Raw genomic sequence first — 16,653 nt, 5'->3', positions numbered from 1 at the left:
AGTAGCAAAACCTAAAGTTCAGATTTCTTTCACTGACTGGGGACGTGCACAGTGGGACCCATGGACTGGCACAGATTAAAAACAAAGAAAAATAATCTATGGAGGTCCTAGCCAATGGTCTTAGACTGTATTTTTTATATAATTTTCTCCAGGCATAACCCTTTATCTTCTATTTCATGAAGCTCAAGAAAGTTATAAAACACTTGAAAAAAAAGTCCCTTATGTACTTTCAGTAAATTTGAGGTTAATGAGATATCCAACTAATTAAAGATTTTAAGATATAAAGTCGTTAATCTTTGTCCTCCCCTCTGTAAGAAATATATTTTTATATGATACAGCTTATGAAATTAAAAAAAAATAGGGGATGAAAAGGGAGTGGTCTGATTTTTTGTATGCTCTTAAACCTAAATAACAGTAGTAGCCTCATTTATGTTGAAGGCCATTAATCTTATTTGAATTTGGGATGAAATTTGCATGTTACAAGTGCACACAGGTCTATTTCTGTACATCAAAAAGTTTATAGTGTTGTGTAAACGTTTGCTTGTTTTAAAATACTTTATATTTTTTATACATCCCTTTCTCTTGGTAAGGAAGGCTGATTACAGCTGAGCATAGAAAAGAAGCTGCTGTAACAGATCCAAAATTGATCTTGCACAGTCTCACAAAGAATGGTTGATATTTTACCATCTCCATAACAACCAGTTTACGTCACAAAGGAGACACAAGATACCTTAGAAACCACTGTGCAAGCATTATTTATGGAATCACCTTCACTGAAGACATTCTGAAACCTTTAAAAAATACTCCTCTTTATAAAACAAACAAGAATGGACATATTATGAAATATTTTATTGAACTCAGATTATTAGAAGTTTTTTCTTCAGTACTGTCTTGCTTCAGTAATTGCAATCAAAAGCAGCAAGCATACCAAATTTATTTTTTGTCCTGCTTGCAAATATTTATTCTTAATGTAAGGTAAAAACCCACAGGAATAAGCAGAGACTTTGAGATAGATATGATCAGAAAATACGACATGCTTATAACCAATGAATGTTATGTGCATAGCACATCAAAATTGGAATAGGGCTAGCTTTAAATCCTTCCAGTTTTCTGAAAAGATTTGTCAAAATCACCAACCCAGTGCCATAAAGCATAGTCACATTTGCATGCCGGTGTGAGCCACACTGAGCAGGTTTCAGAGGTGCGCCAGTCTGCAAAGCAGCTGCAGAGTGCTCAGCCTGTTAAGCTGTTGTTGAAATAGCTTTTAAATGACCAGTTGTTGTAACACGTGCTCAAGTCATACAGTTGCTTTCTTTGTGTTCGTATGAATCACCTATTTCAACTGTCGTGTGAAGTGCAGTTTACCTTACTTCTAGGGAGACTTTTCTGGTATTTTAAAAATAAGTGCATCCAAATTTTTATGCAAAATATGAAGGCTTAGAACTGGGAAAAAAAAAAAAAGCTGAAAAACTCTGCCTGGGTAGCAGCTTTTTAGGAACAGTGATTTCTAGGTGAAACTGTGCTAAGATCGGTAAAAACTAGAAAAGCACTCAAGAGTCACAAAAATCTTTCTGCCTAAAGGTTTTGACATAGGATAGAATCTATGTCAAATCCAAAAATACCTTAAAGGACAGGAAAAAAATGTTAGTAATCAGCAAAATAAAAAGCATGAAGACTAGGATTTATTTATTTATTTATTTTTAATTGGACTTTCACTGTCATGTGAAACACAGGAGCCCCAGTCAATGCTTAAGTCCCACATGGGACTTCATCTCACATAACGGTGAGAAAGATGGACTTGATCTGAAGGAAAAATAGAGAGGGAAGATGAAAAAGCCTGCCTTGAAATAAGAGCCTACAAGAGTGTTTCACAGAAATGAACCTTGTGAAATGAAGCTGTGGTAAACCACAGGAAAATATTCAGATATGAATGAATAACTGGATATAAGCAGGACACAAGTATGCTGGAAACAAGAATTACTAGATAAGCTTGGATAAGGAGTAGTCTGTATAACAAGGAAAACCCTCATGTTTTAAGCTCAGGTGTGCAAGATGCATCAAAGAGATTATACAATGTGGTACCTGCAATAGCAAAAGATCATAAGAAAATAGCAGTGGCTGAGGCATAGGGTGGCCTGTTCAGCTCCGTGTTCTTGCTGGTCAGCATGAAAAGCAGCAGCTTAACTGTTGTGAGTGACTGGGACATCTTAGAGGGCTCGCTCTCTCTCTCTCTTTTTTTTTTTTTTTTTTTCCCTCTGATGACTGAGGCTTGAATAGCAGGAACAAGACAGATCAAAAAGATTTGTCCTTGAGCATTTGTTTTGAGCAGAGCACAGGATTAACCAAAAAGTTGCTGAAAACGCAAACATAGAGAAACTAGGCAGTGCGGAAGCAAGTGATGAACTTGGCAAGGATAGAGAAGCTTTAAAGTAGACTCACAGAAAATCAATTGTTGCTGTTTAACCTAATTAGTATCGTCTCACACTTACAAACATAGACATATAGAAATTGGAACACTGAGTACAGTCAAGCCAGAAAAAAAAAAAGATAAATAAGGCAGAATTGTTTAAGTACTGTAGTGATTTAAAGCTCCCTATTGCCAAACACCTGAGGTTACCTGAAAGCTGCTGCTATTATGCTGAAGTAATTTATGTTGAATGCTACCAGGAGGAACCAGATTTGAAACTTCTGAACAAAACTGCCTTTACATCCCTAGTTCCAAACCTCAGCATGTCTTGTTTTCAACCTTCATTGCAGAACTGGACAAAACCAAGTCAGAATTAAATTGCAAATTTTCTTTTTCATGAGTAATTGAAATATCACAAAAGCAAACCACCATACTTGCTTCTGATGTCCCAGTTCACATTTTAGTTTTTTAATGCTATCACGATCCAGCCATTTAGACCCTTGAAACTAAACTTGACTTTTGAAACAAACGCAGTTAGAATCTGTACCTTTTCTTTGTCCCAAATCTAGTTTTGGAAACAGAAAAAGATCATTGAAGACAGACAGAACTGAAAAGATGCCGAAGGCAATTTAAAAACACAAAGAATGCAATGTTATATTTTATTGATAACTGCTAGAAAATGACAATGGTACATACATATTTATTGTTTGAAAGAAATGAATTTAAAACGTAGTTGATCCTTTAAAGAATTACATTTTGAAATATGACACACAACAGTAGGAAAGAGATCCGACATTGTTAAAGGTATCATATGAGTTCCATAATAATGAGTTCATCAGAGGTAAAATTTTGGCTCTATTTTGCTATTGATTTCTGAGGGATTTCAGATGTCACACTATTATTTAAAGCTGTGTCAACTCTGTACTTTGGGTATTTGTTACTGTCCTGAGAAGATGAAGTAATGACCGGCCAGACAGCCGCAGAAACAACAGATTATTTTCCTTTTCCCTCCTGAATCAATGCGTGTTTCTGGGGATAAAACTGAGTTCATCTGAGCATCAGAATAAATATCTGGAGTGTCAGAACAATAGGTGACTAGCTTTTTTTTTTTTTCCCCTAGTGTTCCTTTGTGTTTTTTTTTAAATCTTTAAATCTGTTCATACGTGTGTGAAATAAGTCTAATACTGAAACAATGAATAATATTTGCATTCAGTATGAAACTGTTTCTGCATGATCTAAAGAAAAGGTAACCAAACTAGTATGAAAAATAAATAGCACTAAAAGGATATCTGTAGTATTGCAGAACAATATATAAAGAGAAAAATCTCATTTGTGAATACTCAGAACAGCTTTTCTGTTGAAGTCAGTATTCATTAAAGTAAGGGCTATATTCAGGCTTTAGAATCTGGACCAAAACCAGCTTTCTTTTGGAAGCTGTAGATTAGAGCTGATTTCTCTTACTTACCTCTTATTTACTTTTCTATTGTAGGAAACATGAAAAAAAATTGAAAAAAAAAAAGAACACAAAAAACAACACAGCACATGAACATTTAATAGTAAATATATGTTGTGTAGTTAAATGCTGAGTTGGAAAAATAATGTAGAAAATATAATGTCATCACTAACCTGGGCTTATCTTTTTAATTAACTCTAAATAAACAAGTACAGCGATACATTGCCCTGAAACTATTGAATATATTCTCATTTTGCCATACTTCAGTCTATCTTAGTTGACAGCTCTTTGCTTACCTCATAGGACTCAAGGTCACCATCCTGTTAATAGCTCTAGGTCTCTTTGCTGTATTTCCTTATTAGCTAAAATTAGCTCTTCTGATGTGCACATTTTCACTATGCCTTTAAATGCCAACTAAGTGTGGCATTTTTGTAAACGCTGATTTATAATGAACTGGAGGAATTCACACCTTAGATAGCATAAATAGATTTCAAGAATATATATACACTTTTCTGCCTGAAAGACATTTAAAAACAGTTGTACAGTGAAACAGTATGTGCATGTTGTGATAAAGAAACATAAGGAACAATGTACTTTCTCTGATTTTAATAAGGATAATGTTGAAAATATTTCCTCTTAACATCTTCCAAAAACGTGTAACAACTATTCTCTTGCAGCTTTTAAGATGTTACTGAATTAACTGTAACTACTTTTTTTTTTAATTTTGTGAATTACAGTAAGTAACATAAGATAGAAAATATTAAAATATTAAAAAATGTGCACTCAGAAATAGTAATAAAAAAATCACCAATCAGTTTCAGGGAGAAACTTCACAGATAGGCATAGAGAAAATTTCAACTGCTTCTACAGAATTTTGTGTTTATCTAGCATAAGGATTAACTGTGAAATTCTTGAAAATCCCACAGATTTAGTGGGGAAAAAAATAAATGTTTTATATGAAGAATCGTATGAATGATGTTTGCTACATTGTGATTTGAACAATTCTTGTTGATATCATTACTGTATTTAAGGTAGTATGCTAAGTTTAGGGTGTAAAGGAATTTTCTACTTGATACGTGTTCTGAAATAACATCCTTGCTTTCTGGAGGTTAAAGCAGTGGGACAGTGTTAGAAATTATTTTTAGGAACATTAGATATTTTACTGGAATTCAGCACTGGTTTTGAGTTTGGTCTTGTGGCACGTGGTAAGTGGTATAGGCATGCCAGAGAGAAACTGCTACACCTTAAGTGTAAGAAAGCAGGGAAGAAAAAACAGTGGAAACCATTGGAGCAAGACTGGGTGGAAGAAAGGAGGGACACGAGTGAAATATTTATAGCAGGTCAGTGACAGAGCATGGGATAGAGTTAAGTCTCTAAATGGCCACATATAACTGAAATGCCTGTGACTCTAATATGCCACCTTCTGAGACTTGACTGGCATGATATATTTTTGGGAACACAGACTTTTAGGAAGCAAATAAATAAATGTTAGTTTTTGCCTTGGTTATTTTTCCCCTTTCTTAATTTTCATGGTATAAAGCAAAACAGTTGTGTGCTCAAAAGTTGATCTTTTTTCCTTCCTGTATTACTTGGTTTAATAAGAGGTACTCCATTTCCCTACAGATGTAGCCTTCTGTCAGGGCAGTCTAATGGTCTCAGGACTATTTGGCTTGGGTGAGGTAAAAATAAAAATCATTTATTCACAGCTGTTAAAAAACATAATTGATTAGTGTATATATAATTTTCAATGGATCAACATTAATTGAAATAATTACTAATGCAAATTATTTGAATATTAATTGCCTTTTATTTTGGGAACACTTTAAACAATATACTGTTTTCTGATAGAAATTTGAATGACAGTCACAAATAAGGAACTGAAATACAAATAAGACGATGGGGAATATGGAACCAATTTCAGCCACAAATTTGCTCTTGTTTTAATAGTGTAAATGTGCTTGAGGGGTGGATAGGGGAAGTACAAATACATGTGTATTTATATAGACAAATCTACATATATTATACCATAAGTACATATATATGAACTTTGGTCTGGATAATTCAATATCTCCAGTGCTGCTAAATGCTATGGTGAAAGAGTTGTGATGTGTTTTTGTTTTTGAGAACATAGGATTTATAACAATATTCAATTGTATATTTACCATCTAGATAAATTAAGTTGATTTACATAGTGTCAGGTGGAAAGCAGAAATTCAGTTGGTTTATTTTGATTTTCATACTTAGCAGTTTTGTTCTCCTTGCAGCAAGGGTAAGTATTTTGTGCCACGTTTATTTGTCATACGCAGTGCTCTGCTTTCAGCATTGTGCTCACACACCTCATAAGCTGCTTAGTTAGCTACGGCAGCTGAGAACAGCACAGCCTTTCTTCAGGAGCATCAACATTTTAACTGCAGAGCTGCTTCTGCTGGTGGGTCACCAGAGCTAATTGTGTAGCAGTTGTCTCCAGGTAGCAGATCTGTACTGTTATTATCAGTCTACTGTATTGTGTGTGCTTGCAGCTGTCCTTTGTACGTGCATTGACTGTACAGAGGCAAAATGGAAGTAAGTTCACTTCTAATAATTCCAGGTAAGCTTTGAAAGGTTTGATGTATTTTGCTTCAGCTGAACATATGTGAATATGAACATATGTAGTATAGCTTACTTTCTGCCCATAAGCAGTATGTCCAGTGTACAAATAACAGCTAGTTCTCTGTATTATCTGTTTTGCCTCTTTTACAACCACCCCATGATCTGCCTGTGCACCTGCTGAAGTTCAAAAAAATCTTTGCAATGATCTTTGCAAAACAAGTAGAATTATATCCTTCAGTAGAAAATCTTTTTGTCAGGGAGTGAATTGTTGTGTATTTCTGTGAAGTGTTGTATTTCTGTAGACGATATAAATTGCACAGAATGCCTAATCACTGGCTTCTCGAAATGCCCTCCAGTTTGTGTGACTGATTCATTTATGTGCTGTTTTTGGCAGACCAGTGATTTGCCCCCCACCTCACTCTGACTTTGACCCTCAACAGAAACGGTATTGACAACTACCATCCTATTGTGTTTCTCCGTGTGATGTTAAGGTGTTTTCCATCCTAATGCTGTATGGCTGGGTGTGAAACCATGATGAAATTACAACTAGTACAAAAGGTGACGGTTTGTCTCCTTAGCAACCTGGGCTGCTGTGTGCACGTAACCAGTCTGTGCCAAAGTGCAGGACTTGGTGCTTATTCCCATGGCATTCACTGGCAAATCTCGAGATTAACTACATCATCCGCTGCTGCTTGGGGAAGCAAACTGCCTCTTCTTTTTTGCTTGTACCAGCAAGGGAGGATTTTGCTGGATATAAAATAGGTACAGATGTGATGAAGTCTTTGCACAAGGTAGAGAAAGGAAGTAGCGTGTTTTTCAGTTTCAGATCATTTCTTCCAGGCTGTCTGCCTTCACACCCCGCTGGGCAGAGCAGGAATCAGCAGAGCCTCGGAAGCTAAGAGGCAGTTTGAGCTCCAGAGCTTTGACTGAAAAGGACAGATGGTCCCAAAAAATAAGTCTCTCTGAGTTCCCTGTAGAGACAGGAACATAATAAAGGATAAGTCAATGGTATTCTTCCTTTTTTATTTGGCTTTCAGAGAGTTTTGCTCTTCAGGGAGTTCCAGTGGTTTTAAAGGCAAGACAGAACTGGGGCATTCCCGAGGACTTAGCTCGTAAACTCTGACTGAGAGAACTGTTTCTTATTTAGACTTTGTTTTGAGGTAGTGCTCTCTGCTATCCAACATATAAAGTGAACTCTCCATCTAGATCTTTCATCAAGGAAAAAGTTGTAAAATCAGACTCTTGCTTTGAAAATTAAAATTAGCACCACTGGTGCTTCTATAAGTGGTGCATAAGATGGTAAGATTCTCATAAGTTCCACAGAAATTTAAAACTTATTTCAAACCAAAGCGATCGTTAAAGCCATATACACGCTGCATACGCAGTGTCAGAAAAGCAGTTCATTTTGTACATTTTCTGTGAGGCTGACCTCGCTATAGCCATGTTAACTGTCTGAAAGGTACTTGGTAGCAAAGTCCCTCGGCTGAATTTTTGGAAACAAAGAGAATGTAAATTAAGGGGAATATTTTTCTAAAACAATCATTTCAGGCTCTGTTACTAGAACAGAGGAGAATCTGACAGTGTTTAGTGCCAGCATTTTGCAGTAGTGTCATTTTACCACCATGTGCTTTATTTACTGAAGGTGTGGCTGTTAGCGGTGGAGCCCAGGGCATCCAGAGATGCTTTATTCATTCTTTTCCCTTTGTTTGATATCTAATATATTGTGATGCTGAGAGAAACTCAAAGACTTGTTTTTTCTTTTTTAACCAACAGTGCCAGTATACCTTCTCTTCATCATCCATCATGAATGCAAAGCCCTTTGATGCTCATATTGTTTCGGGGTAGCTTGTTAAACCTTCTAAGACTGAGATACATAGCAAGTTTTGCCATTGGCCTGTACTTAGAAGCGATTTAGCGTGCTTATAGAGTAAAAAGTGGTGGTGTCTTTGAATGTAGGAGACCTCAGCTATGTTCCTGGCACTGCTGCTGATGTCCAGTGTGACCTTGACCAGATGCTTCTTTTCCTTCCCTGGAAAACAAGAATATATTCATCTGCCTCATAAAGTTTGAGAACAAATAGCCAAGTATTTGCAAAGGACTCAGCACAATTATGAGAACCAGGCAACTATTGAGATAGTGACTGTGAGGAGATGGGCTCTAGAGGTTTTTCAAACAAGCAGATAAATATTATTCATGTATTAAAAAAGGAAGTGCATTTCATTAGTCACATATGGATAAGCCACTTTTCAGCTTTCTCTGAGTCATGACCTTGAAAGCAGACTTGCATGACTTTTTTTTTTTTAAAGTGTCCATGGCTATGCAGATACTTCGGGAACTGTATAAAGAAACAAACAATCAAGAAACACAAGTATTCCTTCCAACCTCTGGGCAAAACTGCATTGAAGGAAATTCCAGCCAACGCCAAGTGTGGCGTCTGTAGTACAAGTTATTTCAATATTGCTGATGGATCTCCACACTGACTTTCTTACAAGTTTCTACAACAAATTTCATTTCTTTTCCTTCTCTTTAAGGCATGGTATAAGGAAATGAAATTATCATGTAGGCCTCTGAAATGAGAGTGGTGGTTTAAAGCTGACTTATTGAGTTGCATAGCATCTGCCTATTGCACTGTAAAACTCATCTTTTTCAAGAGATGAGGAATCTCTGGGATGAAATTGAGGTTATAATGAACTCTCTGAGGAACTAAGAAATATTTCAGAGCTTTCACTCAAGACATTCTGTTGATGAGAAGGGAATTAGGGAATTAACTAGTGACTAACTGCCCCCCCCCCCCCAAAAAAAAATAAATCGTATGCATTGCTGTAGTATTTTAAATAGTATTTACAACACCCCTGATTTCTGATAAAGTAAATGATGGGGTCATGAGTTCCAGAGTAAAAGATGGGCGGGCCTTATGGGCATGTTGAATAGAACCTGGAGTGCGCCTGTTAGGGGAGTTTATGGAGAAAGTATCTGAGAGCTTGGTTTGTAATCAGGATCTTCTTCAGGAAAGGTTTTCTTAGAGCAGGCTCTGAGTGACTGTCTGCCAGCAGCTACCTGGGATGCTGACTTGCAGGTTTTACTCTGCAAAGCTGCAAAGCACTGTCCTAAACTGAAGCCCTAACACAGAACTTGGAAGTAATACAAGTTTAAAACAAACAAACAAACAAAACCCTTTTATAGGAACACAGATACAGCCATCCTGGGACATGCTATCAGAAGTTTCTGGTTGTCTCAAGTACAAATTGGTAACAATATTTAAAACTTTAAGGAAAAATCACAGAAGTAGATATTAGCAATATGCAGGGATCTGACATTTTCAGAGCAGTTCATATAATTGGTTAAATTTGAGAAGGTGAACTTGAGACAGAATTCCAAATCATGATAGAACGAAAGGCAATGAAGCTGTGATTTTTTGCTTGGGTCTGTTGCAAAGATAAAGGCTAAATTTAAACTTGAGTTTGGATCTCATGTTCAAATGCAGAATTGTTTCCAGGTTGTCTCTAATGGTTAGCTTCTGGTTACAATGCAAACAATTAGTTAACTGGTAATCTGCATTAGGTTTGTGATACAAAATTCTGGTGATGTCCAAGGAAAGATTCCTGTTAACTTCAGTTTGTCTTAGACAAGGTACATGATATGTTAATTAAGATTTTTTTTTTTTTTTAACTACTCAAACCTAGTAGGGACAAACAAACAAACCAAAATTGGCAGGAATGATTGATGGAATATTCTTATCTAAAAAACAGCTGTGCAAATCAGTCTATCTTCATGAATAGTCATAGAAGTTAGTAAGAATAACATCAATAGTATTCTCTGCTATTGCATTGGTTTCTGTAGGAAGTGCTTTCAAAACCAGAATTTAGTAGAGTGTATTTCTTTGTATCAATATCTGAAGCATTCCACAGAGCTTACCATATTAAAAAAATAAATAAATAAAAGGAAAAAAAAAAGTAAGAGAAGTTCTATTTTACTGTTACATTTTGTGGGATTTTTCCTGGCTGGGATATACAGGCAAAGATAAGCATTTGAAAGCTATTTAGGATTTTAGACATGACTCAGTGGAGTCATGTGTCATACTAGGATGACCTGAATTGTGCATTAGGTTAATGTATTGTTTTCCTTTTTTTTTTTTCTGATAGGTCATTGCTTGTGAACAGCAGTATGATTACTCATATGATGCTCGATGTGACGTATGGTCCTTGGGAATAACAGCTATTGAGCTGGGGGATGGAGACCCTCCTTTATTTGACATGCATCCGGTGAAAACCCTTTTTAAAATTCCAAGGTATGACACTAGATGGCTCTCTTCGCTCACTAGTTTGTTCAAAACCAACCTAGTCAGGTGAAAGAAATATTTGGTAAACATCTTTGCTTCAAATCTTAAGAATCTCTCATAAGAAAACACATTAAAAAGATGTAATGTTAAGACTTTTTTTTCAGCCTGACTTCTACAACAGTTTATGGTTAGACCACCTTGAAATGATGTATAATAACATTTATTATATTCTCATTTTAGAAAGTAAAATCATATAATATCTAGGTACCTTTCTTCAAATGTATTTTTCTTAGCTACTATTGATTTTTTTTTTCCCAGAAGAGGAAGAAGCCAACATTTGAAAATGTTGAATAATGTTTGTCAGTGTTATTCTTGTAGAGTCTTAGGCTGCTTTTACTGTGGAAGAAAAGCACATGATTTTGACAGTACTATGAAACAGTCTGTCAATTTCAGCAAACAGTAGTCGTCATTTATTTTTTCATTTACCCAAGAATGGTAAGATTTGACAATCTGGATCCTCACACATGGATATGAAAAGAGGATAGAAATTGCTTCCGTGTGTGGTCATGTAAATTAACTGCATTACTTCATGATGACTGTTTTTGCTTTCATTTTGTTCTCATTTAATTGATGCTTCCTGAATAAGTTGATTAACAGTGTAAAATAGGGTTTAACAAAAAGAACAGTTGTGTTAATAGGAGAAATATATCAAGAATTCGTCTGCCATTGGCTACTGACTGGCATGTACTTGTCTTTTCTACATTTTGCTTGTAAAGAAAGAATTGCCACTGACTGATAACAGTTTAAAACCTTCAGCTATATGAGAGTTTGACCTTTTGTTATCTGCTCAGTTATCACGGGCTTTTAAAATTTCTTCTGATTGCAATTTGCATTTCTGATTAGGTCTATTTATATGCAGATGCAGTTGTGCTGGGTTCTGCATCATATAGTTATCTCCTTCTCCCCAGCCCAGACATGAACTGCCAACACTTTCCAAAATTATTCATACTGAAGCAGCAGTTCATCTTGTGTCCTCTGCACAAGTGCAAAACAGATCCTGGCAATCAGGGCAGTGAGGGAAGCTTCAGATTACTAAAGCAATATCTATAAATTTTATCAGTGCTCAAAACAGCTTGAGAGGACAGAAGTCATATCAATGGTATAAAGTAACAGCAAACCATAGGATGATACATAGAATAAGACGTATGGGGGCTTTGATTTCTGTCTATAGTTTCTCTCTATGCCTATTCGCTGTTGCATCTCCTTATAACTTAGCAAGACCAATATGAATTATCTGTTTTAATGAAATAAATAATGGGTACATTTACTTAATAGAATGGTAGAAGTCTTTTATACTTATAAGTCAAGGGATTTCCCTCTGCTCTGTGTTTTATGAGCTATAGCTATGCTCTGCTACTGGTAACTGCATTCATATTAGATAAAATGGACCATGAGGAGTGTTGAGTGGCATAAGGGCCAGGGCTATGGGAGACAGAACTTCTCTCCTGGCTCTTGTTTAAAGTCAATTCTGAGAGAGAATAAATATGACCAGAAAGTGCATTCTTCTCTGTTGTGGTTTAACCCAGCAGGCAACTAAGCACCATATAGCCATTTGCTCGCTTCTCCCCAGTGGGATGTGGGAGAGAATTGGGGGGAAAAAAGTAAAACTCATGGGTTGAGATAAAGGCAGTTTAACAGGACACAAAAGGTAGGGAAAAACAACATCAATAATAATAATGATGATGATAGAATATACAAAAAAAGTGATTCACAATGCAGTTGCTCACCACCTGCCAACAGTTGCTCAGCCGGTCCCTGAGCCTGTTCCCCCCCACCCAGCCAACCCCACCAGTGCTGTTGTTCAGCAGGATGCCACATGGTGTGGGACATCCCTTTGGCCAGTCTGGGTCACCTGTCCTGGCTGTGTCCCCTCCCAGCTTCCTGTGCACCCCGAGGGCAGCACTGTTCAACAACAACAAAAACATCAGCATGTTATCAACATTATTTTCATCCTAAATCCAAAACATGGCACCATACCAGCTACTAGGAAGAAAATTAACTGTATCCCAGCTGAAACTGGGACACCCTCTTATAGTAGTTGGACAGTTTAGAAGTAATCTACTATATTGCAGCTGACCTTCCAAGACAGTTCAATCTCAAATCCTCAAAGTTCAGAGATCTGACATCTTTACACTTTTTGCTTTCATGATAATATCATGATTGTAAATGCAAATGTTAAGCCAGTTGGTCATTTCAGGAAGTTAGTATCCCAGAGTGGGTTTCTCATCTCTGAATTTATTCAATACAATTTCTTAACTACAATAATGTGTAGTAGCAAGGATGTCTACAGTTTAGCTATTTTTTATTGGAAGAACTCCCTCCTTTTATTTTTGTGTGCCACTTGCTAGCTCTGTTTGATAAACTTTGGCTGCCTTATAAGAGGATGGGGTTTAAACCTCCACCAGAGGTTTAAATCAAGCCATAATTCTGCACATCTGGTGAGATGAAGGAAGGGCTCACTCATCTGACTGCTGTCAGTGCATGATGGTGACAGCGGCACTCAGCTGAAGCCTGGAGCTTACTGCACCTCAGGGGTATAGTGAGAATGGGAGAACTTGTTCAGCTAGGCTTTGCTTTCAACTGGGAAGTCACCATTAGCAGTTTCTGAAGTTGTGTTAGAACAGCCATTTGCCATTCAAGCCACATTACTATTGGAGTTCAGTGGAGCTGAAGGTGCACATTTCTAATTCTGGGATTCTATCACTTCTGTGTCAGGATATAGCCTTATGTAACTCCAGCTTTGTGTATGAGCCCATACTCTACTTTTTGACAGAGACATGTAATTTAATTTGTTAATAACCACTCCTCTTTCAGCTGTGGTTTCTTGTGGTTTGATGTGAAATTGGCAAATCAGGTTTCAGCTATTGTTCAATTACTAGTGTACTGAATTCACTAAAACGAAATGGCACCACATCACGTTTTAGTGATGGTGTAACTTTGGTACCCTACAGTCAAGCTCCATTTTGTCTGGAAGCATAAAAAGATACTGAGAACAATGAACAATAAATGTCATGTGTTATTGACTTCCTGCATATATCTGATTTCTCTGTGTTTTCTCCCATTATAATTTTTGATGATTGGATTGATTTGACCTTAGTTTCAAGAAGAAGGGGTGAAATTGCCATTCACAGTAAATGACACTTGGACATCACTTAGGCAGAGTTACCTGAAATTGTTTCCTTGTTCCCTTACATTCTTGGCTACTATAGATCTGTACTTTTCTATTTATACTACTTTCAGTGTGCTAAACTGGTCTGATTTTTGTGCTGCTGATTTCTTTACATTAGCAGAAAACTTTTCAATACTTCACAACTTTTATTACCAATGAGTGAATAATCTGTTTTCATGAATGTACCTTAAAATGTTAGTTGCATAATAATAATAGATAGTTAATAGATAATAAACTAGATAATAAAATCTGTATGTGTGTTTCCACAGAATTCCTCCATTCCCAAGTTGGAAACTAAAGTAGTTAAGTTTCTGTTGGTTTAGTTGTTGGTCTTTTTTCTGGACTGCCAGTAGGTGTGCTGCTAGCCTTGGCTTTGAGTATCAACTTGGTGAGTTATGGACCTAGGTGTTAATCTTAAATGAAGTGCAATGAGATCTGTGCAGTTTACTTTGACTTTACAGGGTTTGAATCAACCAATGAATGAATGATTTCGTACTGTGTCTCAGCAATTACATACCACCAAAATCTCTGGAGGCACCTTCTGTCCTTCTGTGTTGAACGCAACTTGTGCTAGCAAATGATACGCAATTAGGCTTTTATGTTTTTTTCTATGCTATTTTAAGCAAGAAAATGGGAAAAGATAACAGTAGTCAAACATGATATGCTTTTTGGATTCTCTAAATAAGAAGAAAATAAGGTAGTAAATTCAGTTGTTACTAGTTACAAAGCCTAAATGTTCTTCCAGTAGGTAACAAATTACAGTTTTCTATTCTTTCTATACAGCAGTTAGAACGATAGTAGGGAAGGTCAGAGTGACATTGCTTTAGAAAATGAAATACTCAGCAAAGCATAGTTAAATTTCAATCCACAGGAAACTCTGCGGAGGAATTAAATCTTTATTCTAAAACTTAAGATTTCTGTTTAGCTTATCACCTCCAGCTAACACAGGTCCATGTCTCAATTCTGTAACTTGAGCCAGGAATGTACAAAGCACCGGTTTGAACAGACCAGAGATCTGCAAAGGAGCATGTCTGCATGTATATATCATAGGACCCGCCCACATGTTTGGGCATTGTTGCAAGGGGAGGCCTCTTATGCCCATTTAAATCTAGAATTATCTTTATCATTTCTATTTCAAATACTTTACATTCACCTCTTCAGAGGACATTAGTGGAAAAAACCATATCTAGTTGCTAAAAACATTCTCTCTATCCCATTCTAGATATATATCTCATTGAAAGACTGTTTAAATTAGGGTTTTCTTATAGTTTGCTATACAAGATAGTATCTATAAGGAAACAACAGGGCTTGTAGTGTCAGCCCTGTGAGCTGACAAATGAGACTGGCAGCTGGTCCAGAAGAGAAATAACGTGGAAAATCCTGAATTGGTACCAACATATCTGATTTGTGTGTTCTCTGTCAGTGCTGAGGTTCTTAGCTCTGTACTTTCATAACTGTATTTATCTGGTAGTTTTAACATCTCTGTCCTTATAGTGTTGCTGGACAAAGATTCAGATACTTTCGTCTCTGATCTGGATCCTGTCTGCTGAAAGTGCTTCTTTTGGCTGAAGATAGTTCTTAACAGGACATTCTAAATAACAAGGCCTCAGTCATGTCTGTCTGTCTCCTACATCTCCTCAACACGAGCAGCAACTGTCTTGTCAGAATAGGACTTACTCTTTCTTATTTGCAGTTCTCTTCTCCCATCTTGTTCGGGGTAAGGATTTTATTATGAAAATTCTAGTGGAAGGCTCATAAATGCTTCTGATAGATAAATAGCAGTAGTTGAAAGGCTGCAAACAGATGTGTTACTTCCTGTTCTCCATTTTCAGTGTATTTTAAACTGTAACTACTAACTGCCTGCAGTATGATGTGGATGACATATGTTCACTGATGACCTGACAATGATGATCCTTGTCCTGAACAAGAGACACGCATGCGCTGTTTCTCACACTTAGAATTCCATCTAGCAGCTACCAGAAATCTGTTTGAGCAAAACAATATAAAGCTTTCTTTTCATTGAGTCCAGCAAAAGAAAACATGATTAGAGATTGAATTTATCTCAAAAAGAACTGAATTTCAGAGGGCAAGTGAACACTCAGAATTTACTGAGCGTCTGAAGTCAGGCATGAAAAATAGGTGACTCCAGTGTGCTGCACTCTTCTGAAAACCTGACCATTGTTTCATAGTAGGAGATGCTGGATGCTGAACATTTCTGAAAGTACTGTTTTGTTTGTTTGTTTGTTTTTTAAGATATGAAGTGTTAACTTTATATTTTTGATAACGTGGCATGAGCTGTTGGCCAGATGCTTAAGCATTTTTCAGTGGTTAACCTCTTTTCTTGTCCTACAGAGAATATCTAATAGCAAAGATGGAGAGAGGAAGAAAATGTCAGTTAAATTTTAAGTGAGATATTTCATTAGACACTAGCCTTCTGGACCTAATCTTTGTATTTATTGTGTGGATTTGGAAGAGAAGAGGGTGTGTGTTCATGGATTAATGGAAATTTTAAAAACCTTTCTCATTCATGAACACTTTATTATATGAATGTGCACTGTTTTGGAAACAGTTGTGATACTACATGCCTGAGTCTTATTCTTAAAAATGCTAATAAGAAAGGAAGCATTATCTTAGAGAAAATGTTATTGTTCTGTTTTGCAATGATGTGAACATAGTCCCTCATCAAAATGAATTCT

At 36.5% G+C, this 16,653-nt stretch overlaps 1 protein-coding gene across 12 annotated transcripts in view; it reads left to right on the top strand.

Annotated features, from left to right (window-relative positions):
* Positions 1-16,653, top strand: part of MYO3B (myosin IIIB) — a 245,708-nt gene that overhangs the window by 35,635 nt on the left and 193,420 nt on the right. For all 12 annotated transcript variants that reach the window (XR_007162477.2, XR_010832378.1, XR_007162478.2 and 9 more), the window contains exon 10: positions 10,592-10,737. Coding sequence is in view for 8 of the 12 variants with exons in the window: in XM_048061517.2 (XP_047917474.1) it covers positions 10,592-10,737 (146 nt within the window). In the remaining 4 variants the exon portion in view is untranslated. The remainder of the gene's footprint in view (positions 1-10,591; positions 10,738-16,653) is intronic.

This window comes from Anser cygnoides, chromosome 6 (assembly GCF_040182565.1).
Source record: "Anser cygnoides isolate HZ-2024a breed goose chromosome 6, Taihu_goose_T2T_genome, whole genome shotgun sequence".
In the NCBI taxonomy this organism is placed as follows: domain Eukaryota; kingdom Metazoa; phylum Chordata; class Aves; order Anseriformes; family Anatidae; genus Anser; species Anser cygnoides.
The sequence above is the reverse complement of the archived record's forward strand: the minus strand, read 5'-3'. Positions and strand labels throughout refer to the sequence as shown.